The following is a 24,300-nucleotide window of genomic DNA, read 5'->3' as shown; positions in this document are numbered from 1 at the left end:
AATTCATCGTTCTGGTTAAAAACTTAACAACCACGATTTACAGTTGAACGACATTCTTAAAAATTAAACAAATTCTTTCTTTCTTACAAAAATTTAACCTTTTGCTTGAGAATTCTTGAATTTCATTTCAAATTTATCTTTTTGATAGTAAATTAATTTCTTATTCAAAAATTTATCACTTTTAGTCGATAATTCAATTAATTCAATTAAAAATACATTTTTATGACGATTTAAAATTTTATCTAAAAATTTATCTCTGGTTGAAAATTGAACTGTTTTGTTGAAAATTCCTTTTTTTGTTGGTGAAAAATTACTTTGGTTATTAAAAATTTACCTGTAAAATTTTTGGTCGAAAATGGTTGTTTTTTGAGTAGTAATTCAATTTTACATTATAAATTCATCTTTGAGGTTTCGATTTCTTGTATTTTGTTGGAAATTCATCTTTTTGGTATAAAATTAACTTTTTTTATTAGAATTTCATGTTTTCTCATTTAAAAATTCAACAGTATTATATTGTTAACTTACTTTATCGATGATTCCTTATCAACAAATAACAAGCATATCCTAGCATCAAACTATAGCAACCCCCCTAGAAATTTTTCTGATGTAACAGTCAGATGAAAATGACCATAGACATAAATGTCCACTTATCATTGACCAACGACATTTTCCCTATAGATGACTTATAACACACTTAGCAACGAATTAATCAAAATGTTCTTCAAAAAATGTCTCTCCGTGTAGGTGTTGACAAATTTTATTTATAGGGACTGTTATAGCCCATTTTAAAGGTTTTTATTTCCTGTTGCTGGAGGTTTCTATCATCCATTAATAGGAGCTAATGTTTATTGCTAGAGATTGTCATTGCTTGTTATAAGTGTTGTTATTTTCGGTTGCTAGAGGTTGTTATTTACAATTTCCCGTTCTTATTGGTTTTTATTGTCCGCTACTAGAGGTGGTCAATGTTTTTTTTTTGTTAAAGATAGTTATATTCCGTGTTGAAAGGCTGTTATTGTAGTTTGCTAAAGGTTTTTATTTACCATTATCACGGGTTGTTATTGCCCGTTTTTAAGGAATGTCTGTTATAGGATATATTGTCTATTTCTAGATGTTTTTATTGTCCTTCACTAGTTGTAATTAATGCCTGTTGCTAGAGGTTGCCCTTGATGAATATTAAGGTTTATATTTGCCTGTTTTTTGGGTTTCTGTTTCTGGAAACTGCTATTGTTTTTAAGGGCTGTTATTGTCTGTTGCTAGAGTTTTTCATATTCTTATTTTCTAGGGGTTAAAATAGACTGTTATCAGCGCTTGTTATTGTTCGTTGCTAGGGGTCGTTAATATTTGTTGGTAAAGGTTTTCACTGATCATTATTGGGGTTTGTTATTTCTATTTTGAAAGTTTTTTTTTGTTGCTAGAGGTTGATTATTTACCTCTGTCATGTGAAGTTATGGTCCTTTTGTAGAGTGTTGTCATTGAATTATACTATAGTGGGCTGTTATTGTCTTATACTATATAGAGTTGTTAGAAACTCATACTAAAAGTTTCATTTTCACCGCTGCTAGGGGTTTTTATAGTCTGTTTCTACATGTTGTTGTTCACCTCTGTTATGGATTGCTATATCCCGGGCGTAAAGGTTGTTATGGTCGGTTGCTAGATTATGTTATTTGCCATTGTTACGGGATTTTATGGTCCATTTTTAAGAGTAATTATAGTATGTGACTAGAGGTTTTTATTATCTGTCACTAGAATCGGTCAATGTCGCTTGCTGAAGTTATTTTCCTTTTTGGAGGTTCGTTATTGTATGTTGCTAGATGTTTATATATTTTTCATTGTTCAAAGTTAATAATGACCACTGTTAATGGTCATTATTCTCCATTATTAGCGGTGGTTAATATCCGTTGATAGAGGTTATTATTTACCATTGCTACAAAATGTTATTGCGTTATTGCTGATTTTAAGGGTAGTTTATTTGCTAGAAGATTGTATATTCTTCATTATGGGTGTTCAGATTGACCGTCGTTAGCGTCTGTTACTTCCCGTTAGTAGGAATGGATAATATCCATTGCCAGAGGTTGTTGGTATCCATTGTTAAAAGTATTTATTGTCCGCTTCCAGATTTTTCATTTTATATTATTTTATAATAATAGACAACAATACCTACTAGCCGTCGCTAGTAGGTGTTTTGGTCCATTATTATTAATAACACACATGCTATTGTCTATTGTTAAAAATAATTACTCTCTGTTTCTCGAAATGGTTATTGTCTGTTTCTAGAAGTTTTTATATTCCTTGTTACTAGGAGTTAACATTGACTGTTGTTAGCGTTTGTAATAGTCCGTTAATAGGGGTGGTTAATGTCTGCTAATACAGGCTAACATTGCTAAGATAGTTATTTTCTGTTGTTAGGGGTTATTATTGTCTGTTGCTAGGGGATATTATTGTCTGTTGCTAAGGGTTTTTATATTCCTTGTGGGTAGGGGTTGCTATTATCCATTGTTAAAGGTATTTATTGTCCTTTTCTAGATTTTTTATTTTATAATGCGAGTGCGTACTTTGTTCCGCTATTAATTAGCGCAGGTGATATTGGCCATTGTTAGGACAGTTCTGTTCCTAGGGGTTGTTATTGTCTCTTGATAGAAGTTGGATTGGTTTTCGTTGCTAAGGGATAATATTGAATATTGCTACAGGTTGTTATTGTCTGTTACTAGGAGGGGTTGATGTCTGTTGCTAGAGGTGGTCATTGATCAATATTTGAGGTTGTTATTGCGGGGTTTAAAGGGTTATTTTTTATATTGCTAGAGGTTGTTGCTTACTACTCTAAGGGAAAGCTATAGTCTCTTTGTTTTTTTAGCCCGCATGCTATAGTCTAGTATTAAGGATAGTAATTTTTTCTTCCTAAAAAATGTTATTGTCTATTAATAGAGGTTTTTATATTCTTGGTTACTAGGAGTTAACATTAGCCGATGTTAGCGGCTGTTATTGTCCATTGCTAGGGGCGATTAACGTCTGTTGCTACAGAATAACATTGTTAGGGATAGTTATTTTCTTTTCCTAAGGAGTTGTTATTGTCTATTGCTAGAGGTTTCCATACTCCTTGTTGCTACGGGTTGTGATTTTCAGTTACGAGGCGGTGGCTCATGTTTGTTGCTAGAGGTTGTTACTGTCCGTTTTCAAGGATTGTTATTGTCAGTTGTTATCGTGTCCAGAGGTTGTTTTCGTTTCTTAGGGGCTGTTATTTTCGTTTCGTATGATTTGTTGTTGTCTGTTACTAAAGGGTTTTATATTCTTCATTGATAGGAGTTGTTATTATCCACAGTTAAAAGTATTTATTGTCCGTTTCTAGATTTTTTTATTTTATAATGTGAGTGCGTATTTTGGCCCTTTGTTAGTTAGTGCACGTGCTATTGTCCATTGTTGGAACAGTTCGGTTTCTTGGGGTTGTTATTGTTTGTTGCTAAAAGTTTGGTTGGCTTTCGTTGCTAAGGGAAAATATTGACTATTGCTACAGATTGTTGTTGTCTGTTGTTAGAAGCAGTTATTGTCTGTTACTAGAGGTTTTTATATTCGTTGTCACTAGAAGATTAATCTTGTCCGTTCTTGTCGGTTGTTATTGTCCGTCATTAGGGGTGGTTAATGCGTGTTGCAACAGACTAACATTGCCAGTGATAAATATTTTTCGTTCCTAGGGGTTGTTTTGTTGTTGCTTTTTTAGGGTTGTTACTATACTATGCTACAGAGGGATATTATTATTTGTTTCTAATTTTTGTTATTATTATCTTAGAGGCTCCTATTGTCCCTTTCAAAGGGCTATTATTGTCTGTTTCCAAAAGGTTCTTATTGTCTAATGCTAGAGATTACTATCCTCTTTATTAAGAGTAGCTTTGTCCATTTTGATGAACTGTTATTACCTGTTGCTAGATGTTTTATTTGTGCTATAAGAGGCTCCATTGTTAAAACCATGGTATTTTGCTAGAGGATTGTTCATGCCTGATGCTAGATGTTTTTTTAGACTAAAGGATCTAATGTTTTATTTTTAGGAATAGTTATCGCCCTTAGCTGAAACATTGTTCTTCGATTTCGCTAGGGGTGGTTTTGGTCTTTTGCCAGAAATTGTTATTATACCTTATAAATGCAACAATTGTAATAGTGCAATACCTTATCATTTTTCTGGTTGTAGTATCCAACGTCTATCCAGGTCACCAAAAAAACATGGGTAGGCTGGAACTGGAAAGCGTTTTTAAAAGAACTTCGAACAGTTCCACCCGCTCTTGCTAGAATTTCCGGTGCATTTGTTTCACTCCAGTAAATTGTCCCTGATGCCCTGGTGTCCACGTGTGTATAAAGTGGTGCGATTACAGGATCATCGAGTGGAAAAGCTATGTTGAAAAACCTCGACATCGACCTTCCAAAAGATAGAACCCCATTTCCATTTACCTGTAAAGTTAACATTTTTTCATTTTACAATTTGAAATTGTTTAAATTTTATTCATTATTATAATAACACTGATAACTTCCATTCGAATTTATTTTTATACTTTATAGTGTTAGAACATTCCCTCAAAATAAAAAAAAATAAAAAATCGAGATTTTTTACTTGTAATTTACCTGCTAATTTAATATCAGTAGTATTTTTTAAATATTTGAAATTACCCTCCCCCATGTAAGATACTGTGAAACATGCTTTGCCCCCCCCCTCAATTTTCTTATATTTTCTCAACTTAAGGAACGAATATACGTAAGAAATATAAAATCTGTTATTTAAATAAACGTGCAAATGTTTACAAACCTGCGATTTTATTATTTTTTTCAGAACCTACAATTTTTTTTCAGTTAAAGATTCATTTATTTGACAGAAAATTGAACTTTTTGGTTAAAAATCCGTTTTTTATTTGTTGAAAATACATTTTTTTCAATGAAAACTGAAATGTTTATTTTTTCCTATAAAATTAACATTTTCAAATAAAAATTCAAATATTTGTTTTTGGATTCATCTTTTTGGTTAAAAATTCAATTATTTTGTCGGAAATTCATATTTTCGAGTTGAAAATTAAACTGTTCTGTAGAAAAGTTTTCTTTTGGCTGGAAAATTCAACTATTTGGTAGAAAATTCAATTGTTTTTATAAAAAATTAATTTCTTACTGTAAATTGATCTATTCCATTTTTCGTTGAAAATTCATTTTTGTTAGTTGAAAATGCAACAGTTTGGTTGAAAATTAAACTGCTTCAGTTAAGTATTCAAGTATTTTGCTAAAAATTGGTCTTTTTTGGTTAAAATATACTTTTTTGATTAAAAAATATCCTTTTTTTAATATAGACTATTACAGTTTTTGTTGAAAATGCGCTTTCTTCAGGTTCAAAATTCAATTCTTTGGTTAAAAGTTGAACTATTTTCTAAATTCTTAAAAAAAATTTTTTTTGTAGTAGATTCATAACCTTAATTTAAAATTCATCTCCACGTTTGAAGATTGAACAATTTTGTCAAAAATTCGTTTTTTTAATCAAAATCAATGAGGTAGTGGAATTTTCAATTAAGCTTAAGTTAAATTTGAGTTTTTCACTCGACTGCGAACTAAAATAGAAACCAAGAAGAAAAACCACCTTCTTTTGATTCAAAAGTCTACTATTATAATTTTGTTTAGGAATTCATCTCGTTTGGTGGCAAATTCTAGTATTTGGTTGAAATTTTGTTTTATTTTGTTGAAAATGAAATTTTTTGTTAAAGTTGAACTCTTTTGTTGAATTTTTTTTTTAATATCCATCAATTTGGTTAAAAATTCATCTTTTTTGTTGAAAATATAAGTATGTTGTTGAAAATACAACTATTTTGTTAAAAATTCGTTTTTTGTTGAGAATTAATTTTTTTATTGCAAAATACAAAAATTCTATTTTTTGTTAAAAATTTATAATTCTAAACTAATCTAGTTTGGTTGAGAATTCAACAATTTGTTGACAATTAAATTATTCGGTTGAAAATTAACCTTTTTTTAAATTCATATTTTGCTGAAAATTCATATTGGAATTTTATTGTCTTTGGTTGAAATAGCAACTATCTAACCCTTTTTTTTTGAGAATTCATCTTTTTAGTTAAAAAAACAATCATTTTGTTACAAATTAATTTTTTTAAACTAAACATTTAACTACTTGGTTAAAAAATCATATATTTGGTGAAAAATAATTTTCTCCTTAAAATTATTTTTTTATATACAAATTTTATTATTTGTTTGTAAATTTTTCAAATTTCTTAAAAAGACATCCTTTTTGGTTGCAAATTTAACTGTTTTTTTCAAAATTCGGCTTTTTGAGTTAAAAGTTCTTCTTTTTTCGTAGAACATTAACCTTATGTTTAAAATTCATATTATGTTGCTGATAAGCCAAGTGAAATATTTTTTGGGTGAAAAGTATTTTTTTTTCTGAAAATTTGTCTTTTTGTTTTAAAAGTTTATCTTTTTTAATAAAAATATTGCAGCTTTCTTTGGTAAAAAGGCAACTGTTTTGTCAAAAATTCAACTATTTCCTAGACAATTTCCTTTTCTTTAAATACGCCTTTTTGTGTTCATAAGTAAATGGAAATCTTTTTGGATGAAAATTCAACTATTTATTTAAATATTTACCTTTTTTATTTAAAATTCTTCTATTTTAGTAAAATTGCTATTTTTCTTAGACATACATGCAACGGTTTGGTTAAAAATTCAACAATCTTGTTAAAAAGTCATACTTTTTGTCTGAAAATTCGACTATTTGGCAGAAAGTTAACTTATTGTTTGAATACAAATGCATCTTCTCGGTTGAAAATTCAAATCTTTTTTTAAAGTTTGTCTTTTTCATATTAAAATTCACCTGCTTAAGCAGATATCACATCTTTCTTGGATTAAAATGCAATTGTTAGGTTAAAAATCAAACTATTTAGTGAAGAAGTCATAATTTTCGTTTGAAAATTCTACTGTTTTGTTGAAAATTTAACTATATCATAGAAAATTTACTTTTTGTTTAAAATTTATATTTCGGTGTTGAAAAACAACTGAAATATTTTTTAACAGAAAAGTCAACTATTTTTTTGAAAGTTTATCTTTTCGATTTAAAAATTCATCTGTTTTAGCAGAAATTTCGTTTTTCTTTTATTTTATTTAAACATAATTTTTTATCTGAAAATGTAAACTTTTCATTTTCTTAAGATTAATGTTTTTTAGATGAAAATTCTCCTTTTTGACAAAACAATAATTTTCTTCGTTAAAATTTTTATTTTTGTAAGGGTAAAAGCATGACTCGTGGAAAATTAATTTGTTGCTAAAAAGTAATTTTTTATTTAAAAATTTTAATTTTATAGAGAAAAAACGTCTTTTGAAGTAAAGGTTGAATAATTTAGATTAAATTATATTTCTTTCTTGGGTGAAAAATGTTTATTTTCTGAAAATTCGTCTTTTTGGTTTTAAAATTCATTTTTTTATGAATTTAATCTTTTTTGATTGAAATATAAACCCTGGCACTCTTTTGTTAGGAATTCATCTTTTCGATTGAAAAATTCATCTACTTTAATAGAAATATCTTTTTTTTTATGAAAATGCAACTTTTTGTTTAAAAATGATTGTTTTTTGTTTGAGTATTCAACTATTTCATTTGAGATTTGAGTAAATCACTTTATTAAAAAAACTTTATTTGTTGTTGAAGATTTATATTTTAACTTGAAAATGTATCCCATTGGTTGAAGTTGCACTATTTTGTTGAACAAGAATTTTATCTAATTGAAAATTCAACTACTTCGGTAAAAATTAAACTACATTGTTAAAAATGGATTTTTTGAATGAAGGGTTTCGGTTGAAAATGTAACTGTTTCGTGGAAAAGCCTTTTTTTAAATTTAATTTTCAACTGAAACTGTAACTTTAACATTTTTTTGTATTAATAGTTTTTGTTTATAATTCTGCTATTTTAGTATTTCATCTTTGGTAGGTAAAAATGCATCTATTTCGTGGAAAATTATTTTTTTTCTGCAGTCATATTTTTAGTTTGAAGATTAAATTTTTTGTATAGAAAATTCGTCTTTTGGCTTGAAAATTCAACAAATTGAATAAACTTTTATTTCTTTCTTGATTTAAAAATCTTTATTTGTTGAAAAATCGCCCTTGGTTAAAATTTGTTTTGGTATCAATTTCATATTTTTTTTATTGAAATATCAACTATGACACTTTTTTGTTACGAATTTATCCTTTTAGATTAAAAACTCAACCATTAGGTTCAAAATTTAATTATTATGTTGAAAATTTAATTATTTTGTTTAAAATCGATCTTTTATAACAGAAAAGATATTACATCGTTTAAAATAAATTAATAAATTTAAAAGGCTGTAACGGTTTGTTAAAGGGGGAGGGGGGGGGGGAGTCTTAGAGAGGGCCTATAATCCGTTACGTAATTTAAGTACGGCCCCTAGCGTAGTTTATGGACGACCCCTATCCGAGCGGTTCAGCGGATCGCCAGATTGGTTTCCCACTCGACTTGAAGTGAAAGGGGAGAGTGGCACGTGTGGTGGCCTGCTAAAGTCCACTGGTGACGCAACACCAAATGTTTTAATTATTAATTAATTCAATCTTATGGGAGCGTAAACGATCGTACATAAAGTTGTTAAGGGAGTCATTCACCTAAAGAGCTATTGTGTTGAGTCATAGTCGACGAGTTTAGGTTTGAGAAAGAAAAAGTCGTCTTTCTTTCGTCTGGTCGGAGCAGCGTGACGCGACGTCGAGGCACAATTTTGTTAATTGGTTAAAGTGATATGTATCACCCCGCCACGATCTTTAACATGCCAGCTGTTTTCTCGTCTAGCCTAGACCAAATGCATCACTTCTTTAAGGGGAACTTTTTACTAGGGTGAGACGATAAGGGCATTGAACGGTTGCTTTGTGGCACTACGAACAAATTGAAAAAAAAATCAAACAATTTTTCACCACTGGATAGATGGATTGTGAATTGTCAAATTTTAAATAATTTTTTTTTGTTTCTATAGCAAAAGATGGTAAATTGTAGTAGGAATAACATTTTTTCGTGAATGCTCTTTTTAATAAACTGACGAAACACATCCATATTTGAAGTTTCACACATAATTTATTTTTTAATTTCTACAGATTCTGAAACATGAGTCATTTTTATAGAAGACCCGTAAAAATCCGTTAATAAATACCTAAAGTTACCAACAAATTAAAAAAGAAAATAAATAATTTTCACGGATCTTGAGTGTACGAATTTTTACGGATCTTGTGTAAAAATGGCTTATGCTTAAGATCCGTAAGAAATAGAAAAAAATAACATTTGAAACATAAAAATATGTACGTGTTTCCTTAGTTTAATAAAAAGAGCACAAAAAAAACGAAAAACATTTTTTTTGCAATTTTAGATATAAATTAACAAAATTGCATTTTTGGTAATTTTTCGAAACATAATATTTTGACGAAATTTTTTGTTAAAAAAAAAATTGAGAAAATTTAAAAAATTGTAGTCGCCTTGACTCAAAGGAACTTTTTGGTGCTATTACCAATGAATCTAAATACTTTTAATTTTTCGGACCACCCTAATATTTAGTCTTAAAATAGATTAATAGATTAATAGATCCCAACAATAAGTCGAAACATTTTTTATTCATCAAATTCTTTATCGTTTTTAATAGTCGACTATTATATTTTTGGTGGAGAATTAATTTTTTTAAAATTAAAAATGTTATTATTTAAATGAAAATTTGCAATGAGAACTTAATTATTTTGATGTAAATGCCAAAATTGTGTTAAAAATTCATTCCTTTTAGGTAGAAAATTAAATTTTCTTTCTTTCTTGAGTAATAATTGTTTATTGGCTAAAAATTTACCTTTTTTATTGAAAATTCATCTGTTTGGATAGAAATGTTCTCTTTCTTGATTGAAAATACAACTGCTTGGTTGCAAATTGAAATATTTTAATGACAAATCAACAATTTTGTAAAAAATTAATTATTTTTGGTTGAAAATTTAACTGTTATGTAGAAAATTCAACGATTTGGTTGATATTTTTTTTTCCTAACTGACTGAAAAATCTTCCTTAGTTAAAAATTAGAGACTTGGTGAAAATTTTATCTTTCTGTTTTTGATTAAAAATTAAAATATTTTTGGTAGAAATAGAAATGATTACTTTTTTGTTGTTAATTGATTTCTTTGTCGAAAGTCGAACTATTCCGTTTTTAATACAAATTTCTTTCGGTTTAGTAAGAAATCAAACTACTTGGTTCAACTACTCTATTAAAAATTGTTTGCTTTTTTGTTGTTGAAGAATCTTCATTTTAGTTGAAAATTCACCGCCTTAGTTAAAAATTTTATTATTTTGTTAAAATTTTTATTATTTTTTTAAAAATTCCTCCTTTTTTTGGTTGAAAATTTAACTTTTTGTTAAAGAAGCCTTACTTGATTTAAAGTTGAATGAATTTGTTAAAAGGTTAAAAGTGGAAATTTTTTAAACATTAATGTTCAACAAGTGGTCAGCCCTGAAAAAGTGAACTGCATTGTTCACGAAACGTTGGCAAATTTTTTTCTTTTATTGGTTAAAAGTTAATATTATTAATTAACTATAGTTTAAAACTAAATATAATTGAAATCTTTTGCTTCTTCTTGTAAGTGGGAAGGAGGAGGCAAAAATATTATGCTTGCATATAGTTTGAAAATGGAACTATTTGGTTAATAATTAAACTTTTATAGTTGGAAATTCAACTACTTGGTTGAAAGAGGAAATATTTAGTTGAAAATTAATTTCGTTGCTGGAAATTTACCTCTTTAATTAACTATTTTATTTAAAATGTGTATTTTTTAGTTAACATTCATTTTTTTAAACATAAAATTATATCTTTTAGTTAAAAATGCAACTCTGGTCGAAAATTAACCTATTAATTTATACATTTTCTTATCCAATTTTTATTGGCTGCTTTCAATTTTTTCAAAATTTGGACAAAAATTCGAGTCAGCTAAAAATATATTTATAAATTTTAAAAGTCTTAAAGAGATAACAAATTTTTTTGAACTTGAAGATTTCCGAAAATGTATGAAACATATTAAAATGTTTCCAAGTTCTTTGAAATCCTAAATATATTTCAAACTGACTGAAATTATTTTTTGACATATTCACGTATTCAAAAACATTTACGAAATAAATAGTTATTCTAGATTTTAATTCATATTTAAGAATGATTTTTGCCCTCAAATTAAAAAAAAACTATCCATATTTATTTAAAAAAATATATAAGTTAGGAAAAACTATTTTGTAAAGATTAAAATAGTTTTTCTTTTTTTGTTATATTGAAAAATTGAGACCAAATTAATTAATTGTAAAATTTCTTTTGTAATTGCAGTCACGTTGACGATAGTAGGAAAAAATAGCCTAATGCTCCCAAATATATTCTACGGGTCAATGGTCAAATAAGGTCGTTTATGCAAATGGTCGTACTTTTTGGAATTATTTTTGTCGCCTCAGAAATCCCAGAATGTCAGAGGCAGAAAGAGAATTAATTATTTTGCTGCTTTAACTTTTTAACTCGTGTCAATTCGAAGAGCGAGTTGATTACATTGTATTATGTATGGCCCAAACTAAAAATTCCTTCTAAATTTAACGGGATCTTATGCGATGTCGTAACTTTAACCTCTGCAACAAACAATATAGGTCAATAATTTTAACAATCAGATCGTGAGAATTTTTAAATCACTTGGGAGAATAATAATTAATTACACAATCTGGGGATGTATTGCCTCTAGTACATGGTTAAGAGATTTGATTCAATATAGCTTTGCTGAAAATTCGTTTTTTTTTTGCTGAAAAATAATTCTTTAAAATGAACATTTAACTGTTCCATTTTTTGTTGGCATTATATATACTACGATTAAAAATTCAAATCCTTGGTTGAAAGTTGATCTATTTTCTCAAAAATGAATTTTTATGGTTACAAATTTAAGTAATTTGATTAAAAATTAGTTCTTAAAAATAAAAATTAATTTTTCAACTAAAAATTTCAACTGTTCCATTTTTGATAAATTTTGGTTTAGTTGAAAATTCAATTATATTAGACAAAAATTCATGTAATTCATCAAAAATTCACGTATTTGATTAAAAATTCGTTCTTTTGGCCAAATGATTTCTTTAGTATGAAAATTTAAATATTTAGTTAAAAATTTATGTATTTTGATGAAAATTTACTTTAGCTGAGGATTCAAGTATTTTGTTGGAAATTCTTTTTTTTTAATTTGATTGTTTTTGGATTTGAAATAAAAATATTTCTAGGTTAAAACAGAAAATATTAAAATTTTTATTGCAAATTTATATTTTGAATTAAAAATTTAACTATTTTTTTGCAAGCTAATGTATTATATTGGAAATTTGTCTTTTTGTTAGAAAATCAAATTCTCCGATTAAAAAAGGCATTAAAAAAGGCGATTAAAAATGAATCTGCCTTTGCCGAGAATCAACGAATTTTTTGAAAATTCGTAGTTTTTAGTTACATTATACTCTTTTTTATTTAAAATTAACATTTTGTTTTGTTTCAATATCAACTATTACTCTTTTTTGACAGTTCATTTTTTAAGGTTGAAAATTCAGTTCCTTGGTTGAAACTTCAAATATTTTTTTTACATTAATTTTTTTAATTAAAAATTGAACTAAGTTTGTTGCAGATTCTTTTTTAAAAATTAATTTTTTGAACTGAAAATTTAACTATTACATTGTTGGTTACAATATTTTTTGGTAAAAAAACTAATATTTCGTTAAAAATGAATTTATTTAATAAAAAATGTATGTATTTTATTAAAAATTCATGTTTTTGGAAGCAAGTGATTCTTTTTAGTTGAAAATTCATATATTTGGTTGAAAATAATTTTCTGTTTTGGCTAAAAATGCAACTGGTTGGTTGAAAGGTAATAAGATTTATTTAAAGATTCAATTATTTTGTTAAAAATTCCTCTTTTTTATCAAATTAGACTGCTTTCAATTCAAAATGAACATTTTGTTTGGTTGAAATATCAGCTGTTACATTTTTCTTGGCATTTCATATTTTTAGGTAAAAAATTCAACGCCTTAACTGAAAGTTCAACTAGTTTCTTGAAAATTATTTTTCTTTCTTTCAAAATTAAACAATTTTTGTTGAAAATTCGTTTTTAAGGAACAAAAATTTTTTTTAAACTGCAAATTAAACTATTCATGTTTTGGTAAAATAGTTTTTGAAAATTAAACTATTTCATTAAAAAAAAAATACTATTCTTATAAATTCGTCTTTTTGGTAGAAATTTATTACCTCTTGGTTGAAAATTTCACTATTAGCTTGAAAATTTATGTACTTTCTTGATAAATTTTTTGTTTAATCAGATATCACATTTTTCATGAAAATTCATATTTTTTTGTGAAAAAATTGGACTCGTTGATAGAAAGTTGAACTACTTTTGTAGAAAAATCGTTCTTTTTTCATGAAAATTAATTTTTTTAACTGAAAATGTAAGCCATTTATTTTGTAGAAAAATAATTTTTTTTATTCAATATAATGTTTTTTTTTAAATAAATTTTTAAAGTAAGAATGTTATTATTTCAGTTTTAATTAGAATTTGTACTTTTCAGTTTAAAAATTCAACTGTTTGTTTGAAAATTCAAATGTTTTGTAGAAAATAAAATTTTGTTCTTGAAAATAAATTTAAAAAAATGAGTGTTTCGTAATTTCAGTTTTAATTAAAAATTGATCTTTTTAGTTTAAAAATTCAACAATTTGGTTGAAAATTCTTCTTCTGGTAGAAAATTCAACTCCTTGTTTAAAAATTGAACTAGTTATTTGAAACTTCGTTTTTAGGTTCCAACCTAATTTTTCGAACAGAAAATTCAACTATACGGTTGAAAATTCATACTTTTGACCTAAAAATTCGTCTTTTTGTCTTAAAAATTCAACTCTTTGGTGGAAAATTCAATTTTGTGATCGAAAATTGAGTTTTAACTGAAAATTTAATGCAACTAGCTGGTTGAAAATTAGTATGAATTGTTTGAGGATTTAAATATTTTATAGAAAATTGGTATTTTTTTGTTAAATTGGACTGTTTTAATTTCTTAAAAATAGACTATCTTGAATTACAAGTGGATTACTTCGACTTACAAAAGTATTATTTCGGAATACTGGGATGATGCCGCACAAATTAAATTAAATAAGATTAAAACTGGATTACGCCGGATTAGAATTGGATTACTCCAGATTAGAACTTGGTTACTCTGAATTACAAATAGATTACTTCGGCTTACAATTGGATTACTTCGGAATGCTGGGATTAATTCTAATTATTTGAATTACTCCGGATTACAAGTGGAATAATCTGAAGAAAAATTTGATAACTTCAGTCTAGAACTCGATTACTTAGGATTACAAGTGTATTACTTTTCTTTCAAAGTTTATTCAAGCGGATTACTCCGGATTACTCCGAAGAACTTGAATAACTCCGAATCACAAGTGAGTTACACTCGATTATTTCTTGATTAGTACTGGATTCATTTTGATTACAGATGGATTGCGCTGGATTACAAGTGGTTTATTTCGACTTACAAGCATATTATTTCGAAATACTGGAACTACTCCGCCTAACTGAAATTAAATTGGATTACAAGTGGATTACTCCTGATAAGAATTGAGTTACTCTAGATTAGAACTTTATCACTCTAAATTACAAGTAGATTATACTGCTTAAAATTAAATTTCTCCGGAATAATGGGATTACTCTTAATTACTTGAATTATATCGGATTACAAGTGGATTAAGTCAGACGAGAACTGGATAATTCCAGATTAGAGCTCGATTAATTAGGTATACAAGGGGATTACTTTGTTTTAAAAGTGGAATTTTTCGGATTACATGAGTGCAACTTCGGAATATTGGAATCACTTCAAAGAACTTGAATTTACCCGAATCAAAAGTAACTTACGGTAGATTAGTATTGGATTACTTTGGATTACAGATGAATTACCTGGATTACAAGTGGATTACTTCGACTTACAAGAGTATTATTTCGGAGTACTGGGATTACTCCGAATAACTTAAATCAAACATGATTAGAAGTGGATTCTGCCTGATTAGAATTGGATTACTACAGATTAGAAATTAATCACTCTGAATTACAAGTAGATTCTTTCGTCTTATAATGGCATCAACTTCGGAATACTGGAATTACTCCTAATTATTTGAATTATACCGGATTACAAGTGGATTAAGCCAGATAAAAACTGGATTACTCCAGATTAGAACTCGATTACTCAGGATTAAAAGTGGATAGCTTAGTTTTAAAAGTTGATTCATCCAGATTACAAGAGCTTAACTTTGGAATACTGGAATTAATTTAAAGAACTTTAATTACTACAAATCACAAGTGACTTACGCTTTATTAGTAATAGATTACCTAGGATTACAAGTTGATTACTTTGACTTGCAAGAGTATTATTTCGGAATTCTGGCATTACTTAGCATAACTTAAATTAAACTGGATTACAAGTGGATTACGCCGCATTAGAATTGGATTACTCCAGATTATAACTTTATCACTCTGAATTACAAGCAGATTAGTTTGGCTTACTTCGTTGCTTTGGAATACTGGGATCAGAAATGAATTACTCCAGATTAGAACTAGATTACTGAGGATTACAAGTGGATTACTTTGTATTAAGTGTGGATTAACCTGATTAAATATAGTGTAAATTCGGAATACTGGAAATACCCGGAATCACAAGTTACTTACGTTGGATTAAGACTAGATTACTTTGGATTACATGTAGATAACAATAGATTACAAGTCGGTTATTTTGGATCACAGGTGGATTAAGCTTAATTAAAAGAGAATTACGTCGGATTGCACCGAATTAGACGGATTAGTCAGATTAGAACGGATCACTGTTTCGGACAATCGAGTGATCAAGTGGATTACCAGATTTGCCCCCCCCCCCCCCCTCATTTGAATCAAAATCTATTGTCAAATTTAATTTGTCGAACGATTCGGTCAGTTTTGCTTTTTGACGCCCATTACAATGAATACTGCTTATCTGAAAAAGGCTATCTCAGAAGCTCAGAGGTCACACTCTGTCGAAGACACACACATACGATCGTCAGAGTGTGTTATGAATGGATAGAAATAATGAAAATAGATATACAATAAATAGTGCATAAGATCGCTTGAAAAAATATAGTAACTTCCTCTTAGAGAGTGAAATATATCTTTTCATTAAAAAACTCTTAGGAAACAATATTAGTATTAATAATACAATTACATTTATTTATATTTGTATGTAAATATTTATAAATGAATTAATTATAAGATTTTTGTGCAATTTAAACAGAGTAGTATATTTAATACTAAAATTAATCATTAAAAATTAAGTAACACTGAAAGTAAACATTAAATCTAAGGAAAAAGTAATCTCGTAATTGTTTGATAAGAAAGTCAGTGGAGTCAAAAGATACGGCTGCATTAGTTTGGACCAAAAATTAATTGTATAATTTTAATTAAATTTATTCTTTCAGATATGATATGCAAGTTTATAAATATTTATTTTCAAAATAGTCAAACCTTTCAAACATTCTAGGAAATTTTCAAACATTTAAAAGATTTTGAAGCAGTTTAGGGAATTTTACAAACATCAATTGAGGTATTTAGTGCTATTTTAAAGATTTCAAGAAATCTAAAAAAATTTGTATGGAATTTAAGAAGTTTCCCAAATTTATTCATAAGAATTTTGAAAGATTTCGTATGATTTAAAAGTTATTAGAGTATTTTTAGTGATTCCAATAAACTCAAGAGATTGTTAAAGATTTTAAAGGTTTTTTTATGGGATTTCAAAGGATTTTAAACAGATTGTAACTTATATAAAAAAATCCTATAAATGTCATAATTTTTCTCTAAATTGAAAAAAATTACACTAGGGTTAAGGGTTTTCTTGGGCTTTTAAAGATTTGAACAGATTTTCAAACCTTTCCGAGAATTTAACTGGATTTCGAAAATTCTATGGGGTTATAAGAAATTTCCTTGAATTTCTAAATATTCTGGAGGATTTCATAGGATTTACAGGACTTTAAGGCATGAGAAAAGATTTTGAGGGATTTAAAAGGTTTCTAAATCTTTAATTGACTTTTTTAAAATTTCAACGGTTTTAAAAAAAATCTAAAAGGATTTCGTGGGGCTTCAAATATTTAAAGGAATTTCAAGGAATATCATCAGATTTCATGCATTTTCACGGGATTTCAAGAGATTTTAAAATATTTAAATGGATTTCAACAAATTTATTTTCAAAAATTGAGCAATTTCAAAGGGTTTCAAGGACTTTAAGAGATTTTTAAGTATTTCAAGGTATTTGTAAGATTTTAAAGAATTTTAGGCATTTTAAAAGATTATAAGGAATTTTCAAAATATTGCAAAAATTAGGAAGGATTTAAAAAGATTTTAAATATTTTATAATATTCTAGCAGATTCTAAATGTTTTTTTTAAGATTAAACAAATTTTAGAAAATTTCCAAGTATTTTAATTATTAATTTATCCTATAGTTGAAAGCAGGTCGCAGCTTTCCATGCAGCGATTAAGTTGCAGCGATCGTACCGAATTCGAGTGGAGCTCATTTATGGTTTTTAGTATTTATTTAATCTTCAAACAGTTTAATTATTTTAAAAATTTTCATAAATGGCTCTTCTTTAAAGAATAAGTTTAATTCATTATGTTGCGTTGTAAATTTACAACAACTATTAATTGTTTAAAGTATTTTTAATTAAAAATTAAGTGTTTAACTTTTTTCTACGAGAGAATTTGTGCAAGAGTCAACTAACCCTTTTCTATGTTGCTTTACAAAAGAACTGATAATTATTTAAACAATTTTAATTTAATAATTAAAAGTTTGATCTTTATCCTACGAATCAATTTGTTTTCGACGTCAACTAAAAATATCTTTCCGGTGACTTTTTTCTATATTGCTTTGTAAATTTACATGAACTATAAATTATTTAAACTATTTTAATTACAAAATTAAGAGTTTGCCCTTTTTGTACAAGTCAATTTGTTTACGCACTTAAGTAAGAATGTATATTTTTTATTCTTTTGCTTTTTTTTTATTCTTTTGTTTTTGCTTTGAAAATTTACAAACACTATTAATTATTTAAATAATGTTAGTTAAAGATTTAAAGTTTGGCCTTTATCCTAAAAATAAATTTTTCTTGGAGCTAAACTAAGAATATCTATCCGATGACTTTTTTCTATGTTGCTTTATAAATTCACGAGAACTATTAATTATTTAAACAATTTTAATTAAAGCATTAAGAGTTTGCCCTTTTCTCCACGAGTCAATTTGTTTACGGAGTCAACTAAGAAAGTCTATCCGGTGACTCTGTTGTATGTTGCTTTGCAAATTTACAAGAACTATTAATTATTTAAACAATTTTAATTAAAAAATTAAGTGTTTGCCCTTTTTCTAGAAGCCAATTTGTTCACGGAGTCAACTAACTATTTTCTATGGTGCTTTGCAAATTTACAAGAACTAATAATTATTTGAACAATTTCGATGAAAAAACTAAAAGTGACTTTTTTTTCTAGGAGTTCTGCAAGTAAATTTGTTTACGGAGTCAACTAAGAATGTCTATCTGATGACTTTTTTCTATATTGCTTTGCAAATTTACAAGAACTTTTAATTACATAAGCAATTTTAATTAAAAAATTAAGAATTTGGACTTTTTTCTGCAAGTTCATTTTTTTGCGGAGTCGACTAAGAATGTCTATCCGGTGACTCTTTTCTAGGCTGCTTTGTAAATTAAAAAGAACTATTAATTATTTAAAAAATTTTAATAACAAGATTAAGAGTTTTTGAACTTTTTTCTACAAGTAAATTTGTTTACGGAGTTAAATAAGAATTTCTATTTTTTATTCTTTTGCTTTTTTTTCTTTTATTTCTGCTTTGCGAATTTCCAAAAACACAATTAATTATTAAAACAATTTTACTTAAAAAATTTCAAGTTTGACCTTTATCCTACAAATCATTTTGTTTTCGAACTAAACTGAGATTGTCTATCCGATGACTTTTTTCTATTTCGATTTGCAAATTTACAAGAACTTTTAAATATTCAAATAATTTTAATTAAGAAATTAAGAGTTTGCCTTTTTTCAACAAGTCAATTTGTTTACGGATTCGACTAAGAATGTCTATCTGATGACTCTTTTCTATATTGCTTTGCAAAGTTACAAAAACTATTAATTATTTAAACAATTTTACTTAAAAAATTTAAAGTTTAGTCTTTATCCTACGAATCTATTTTTTTTCGAAGTCCACTAAGAATGTCTTTCCGGTGACTCTTTTTTATATTGCTTTGTAAATTCTCAAGAACTATAAATTATTTAAACCATCTTAATTACAAAATTAAGAGTTTGTCCTTTTTGTACAAGTCAATTTGTTTACGGAGTTAACTAAGAATGTATATTTTTAATTCTTTCGTTTTTGCTTTGCAAATTTACAAACACTATTAATAATTTAAACAATTTTACTTAAAAAATTTAAAGTTCGGCCTTTATTCTACGAATCAATTTGTTTTCGAAGTCAACTAAGAGTGTCTATCCGATGACTCTTTTCTAAGTTGCTTTGTGAATTTACAAGAACTATTATTAATTATTTTCACAATTTTAATAACAAGATTGAGAGTTTTTGAACTTTTTTCTACAAGTCAATTTGTTTACGGAGTTAATTAAATTTTATATTTTTTATTCTTTTGTTTTTGCTTTGCAAATTTACAAACACTATTAATTATTTAAACAATTTTACTTCAAACATTTAATGTTTGGCCTTTATTCTATGAATCAATTTGATTTTGAACTAAACTAATAATATCTATCCGATGACTTTTTTTATGTTGATTTGTAACTTTACAAGAAAATTTAGTTATTTAAACAATTTTAATTAAAAAATTAAGAGTTTGGCCTTTTTTCTACAAGTAAATTTGTTTTCGAACTAAACTAATAATGTCTATCCGTTGACTTTTTTCTATGTTGCTTTGTAAATTCACAAGAACTATTAATTATTTACACAATTTTAATTTAAAAATTAAGAGTTTGCCCTTTTTTTACAAGTCAATTTGTTTACGGAGTCGACTAAAAATGTCTATACGGTGACGCTTTTCTATATTGCTTTGTAAATTCACAAAAACTATTAATTATTTAAACAATTTTAATTTTTAAAAATTAAGAGTTTGCCCTTTTTGTACAAGTCAATTTGTTTACGAAGTTAACTAAAAATGTATATTTTGTATTCTTTTATTTTTACTTTGCAAATTTACAAACGCTATGAAATACTTAAACAATTGTACTTAAAAAATTTAAAGTTTGGCCTTTATCCTGCAAATTAATTTGTTTTTTAACTAAACTTAGAATTCTATCCGATGACTTTTTTCTATGTTTCTTTGTAAATTCACAAGAACTATACATTATTTAAACAATTTTAAATAAAAAATTAAGAGTTCGTCCTTTTTTCTACAAGTCAATTGGTTTACGGAGTCGACTAAGAATGTCTATCCGGTGACTCTTTTCTATATTGTTTTACAAATTTACGAGAACTGTTAGTTATTTAAATAATTTCATTTAAAAAATTAAGAGTTTGACGTTTATCATACGAGTTAATTTGTTTTTGAAATCAACTAGGAATGTCCATTCGATGACACTTTTCTATGTTGCTTTGTAAATTTACAAGAACTATTAATTATTGAAAGAATTTCAATTGAAAAATTAAGAGTTTGCTTTTCTTTCTACGAGTAGGCTTCACTTTTTACCATAATTATCTAAAAATATCTTTTCGATGATTTTTCTTCTCTGATGCTTTGAAAATCTACAACTATTAATTATTTAAAAAATGTTTATCAACATGTTTATAGCTTGGCTATTTTTGCAGAAAGAGGCAAAATTTGTTTACGTAATGAACTAAGAATGTCTTTCGTTGATCATTTTCCACGTTACTTTGTAAATTTATAATAATTATTAATCATTTAAACAATTTTCATAAACATATTGAGAGTTGGGTATTATTCAAATTTGTTTACGAAGAACCCTTAAACGGCCAAAACGCCACTACCGGTACACTGATTTTCAACGGCCAATAACTAAGACTATTCGACACTAGAAAAAATTGAGGCACATATATTTTTATTTCTTAAGATCGTCTTAATGGCAAAATTTTTGTGAAAACATTCATGAATTTTTTCACAAAAATTTTGCCATTAAGACGCCATTTTGAAAATACTAATACGAAAATTCGATCTTTGAACCATGGATTCTCAAAGTTTAGACATTTATTCCACCGGTTAGTGAGATTCCAGGTTAATTACAGACACGAAAAGCTTTGGAAAAAGGGTTCACAAAAAAAAATAGGCACGAAAAATCACGTTTTTTTTTGTTTAAACTGCATTTTTGGATAATAAATAAATTTTTTGAGGAATTTCATTGGCACCGTCGGAAAGAGGAGATCTTAAGCAATAAAAATATATGTGTCTCAATTTTTTCTAGTGTCGAATAGTCTTAGTTATTGGCCGTTGAAAAGCAGTGTACCAGTAGTGGCGTTTTGGCCGTTTAAGGGTTAAATAAGATTGTCTTTGTGATGCCTCTTTTCTAGGTTATTTGTTAAATTTATCAGAATTATTAATTATTAATTATTGAAAGAAGTTTCATAAAACGTTTAGAATTTAGCTATTTTCTAACGAATAGGAAAACTGCAGAAAACCACCTCCCGAGCTTAGTCGGGTTTTCAAAATTCGAGTACACAACCCGGTCATTCGTCGGATACGGTAGCCATGCGACGTCGCGTATAAATAGAAGTTATTAAAGTAAAAATGATTATCGTGGTATTTTTTTGAACTTAATTTCCAAATAGAATAATTACAATGAAAGTAGTGGGTCGTGCGCATAGCGCGCGTAAGAGCTTCTAGTGGGTTAAAAAAATGTGATTCTCTTTTAAGAAATTTCGGAAGATTTTAGAGGATTTTATAGGACCTATAAGATTTTAGGATGCTTATAAAGATTTGAAGTGATTTTTAAGGGATTTTCAGAGATTTTATAATATTTTAATCAAATTTTACAGAATTTATTCACTATAATTGAAGAGATTTCAAGCGATTACAAAGATTTTTGGGTCTTTCAAAGGATTCCATGAAGCTTATTAGAAATTTTTACAATTCCAAGGAATTTCATATTTTTTTATTGATTTTGAGGGATTTAAAAAAAATGTATGCGACTTTACGAATTTCGGAAGATTTCGGAATAATTTTATAGAACCTATACGATTTTAGGTTATTAAAAATATTCCGACGGATTTTTAAGGGGATTTCGTTAGGGATTTCGTTAGGGATTTCATTAGGAGCCCTTTCAAGCGTGAGAGTAATTAAATTCATCTCGTACCTCACTGCATCTTGGTGGCCTGAGAAGTACTATACCAGGTTGGAAAAAATTTGTAATCATTTATAAAAATAGAAGAAAATCTGAATTCTATGTTGAGAAAGTTAATAAAATGATTGAAAACCATTTTAATTTAATGCTCAATTATGCTCAAGAGAAATGTCATTCAGCTCGTGCCCCACTGCATCGTCGCCTGTGAGGCGCTGAACCACGTCAAAAAATGACAGTGATCCGGAAAGCTCGCCTAGGATGCCATTTCTAGTAGATGGCAAGTTTGTAACTATGTATAAAAATATAAGAATTTCTGGATTATATTTATTGAGATAAGAAAATCATTGAGAGCCCTTCTCATTTGAACAGCTTAATGAAGCTTGAAATTAATTTCAATCAATTCGTATCCCTTTGCATCGTGGCTTGTGAGGTGCTGAACCATGTAAAAAACTCAGAGTTGACCGGAAAGTCCTCTGGATTAAAAGGATGATCATTAGAGTTGATTTCGAATTCGTAACTATTTTTTTTTAATGCAAAATTATCTGAATTATATTTCAAGATATAACAAAATCATTAAGGGTTCTTCTCGTTTAAAAAGCTCCATTTAGCTTGACACCAATTTAATTAATCTTGTGCCCCACTGCATCGTCGCCTGTGAGGCGCTCAATTACGTCAAAAAATCAGAGTGATCCCGAAAGTTCGCCTGATTTAAAGGTTGTCCTTTGGAGTAGATTACAAATTTATCACCATTGATAAAAAAAGAAGAATGTCTGTATTTTATTTCGTGAGATAAAAAACTCATTGGGAGTTGTTCTTATTTGAAAAGCTCAATGAAACTTGAAGCCAATTTTAATCAATTCGTGTCACTTTGCATCGTGGCTTTTGAGGTGCTGAACCATGTAAAAAACTCAGAGTTGACCGGAAAGTCCTATGGATTAAAAGGATGATCATTAGAGTTGATTTCGAATTCGTAACTATTTTTTTTTTAATGCAAAAGTATCTAAATTATATTTCAAGATATGACAAAATCATTGAGGGCCGTCGTCATTTGAAAAGCTAAATCAAGCTTGACATTAATTTAAGTCATATCGTGCCCCACTGCATCGTCGCCTGTGAGGCGGTCAATTACGTCAAAAAATCAGAGTGATCCCGAAAGTCCGCCTGATTTAAAGGTTGTCCTTTGGAGTAGATTACAAATTTATCACCATTGATAAAATAAGAAGAATGTCTGTATTTTATTTCGTGAGATAAAAAACTCATTGGGAGTTGTTCTTATTTGAAAAGCTCAATGAAACTTGAAGCCAATTTTAATCAATTCGTGTCACTTTTCATCGTGGCTTTTGAGGTGCTGAACCATGTAAAAAACTCAGAGTTGACCGGAAAGTCCTCTGGATTAAAAGGATGATCATTAGAGTTGATTTCGAATTCGTAACTATTTTTTTTTAATGCAAAAGTATCTAAATTATATTTTAAGATATGACAAAATCATTGAGGGCCGTCGTCATTTGAAAAGCTAAATCAAGCTTGACATTAATTTAAGTCATATCGTGCCCCACTGCATCGTCGCCTGTGAGGCGGTCAGCCGCGTCAGAAATTCAGAGTGCTCCGGAAAATTCGCGTGATTTAAATGTTTTCAGTTGGAGTAACTTACAAATTTGTAACCATTTATAAAAATATAAGAATGGATTGTATTCTAAGAGATAATGAAATCATTGAGGGCCCTTTCATTTAAAAAGTTCAATTAAGCTTCACATCAATTTAATTCTTCTCGTGCCCCACTGCATCGTCGCCTGTCAGACAGTGAACCACGTCAAAAAATCAGAGTGATCCAGAAAGTTCGCCTGATTTAAAGCCCTTTCGAGTAGATTGCAAATTTGTAACCATTTATAAAAATAGAAGA

The 24,300-nt window shown here is 27.8% G+C and overlaps 1 protein-coding gene across 3 annotated transcripts in view; it reads right to left on the bottom strand.

The window, feature by feature from the left end:
• Window positions 1–24,300, bottom strand: part of LOC117181671 (nidogen-like) — a 107,537-nt gene that overhangs the window by 62,180 nt on the left and 21,057 nt on the right. For all 3 annotated transcript variants that reach the window (XM_033374578.1, XM_033374579.1, XM_033374580.1), the window contains exon 2: window positions 4,156–4,434. In XM_033374578.1, the coding sequence (XP_033230469.1) occupies window positions 4,156–4,434 (279 nt within the window). The remainder of the gene's footprint in view (window positions 1–4,155; window positions 4,435–24,300) is intronic.

The sequence above is a fragment of the Belonocnema kinseyi genome, chromosome 10 (genome assembly GCF_010883055.1).
Source record: "Belonocnema kinseyi isolate 2016_QV_RU_SX_M_011 chromosome 10, B_treatae_v1, whole genome shotgun sequence".
In the NCBI taxonomy this organism is placed as follows: domain Eukaryota; kingdom Metazoa; phylum Arthropoda; class Insecta; order Hymenoptera; family Cynipidae; genus Belonocnema; species Belonocnema kinseyi.
This window is presented reverse-complemented; position numbering and strand designations above follow the sequence as displayed.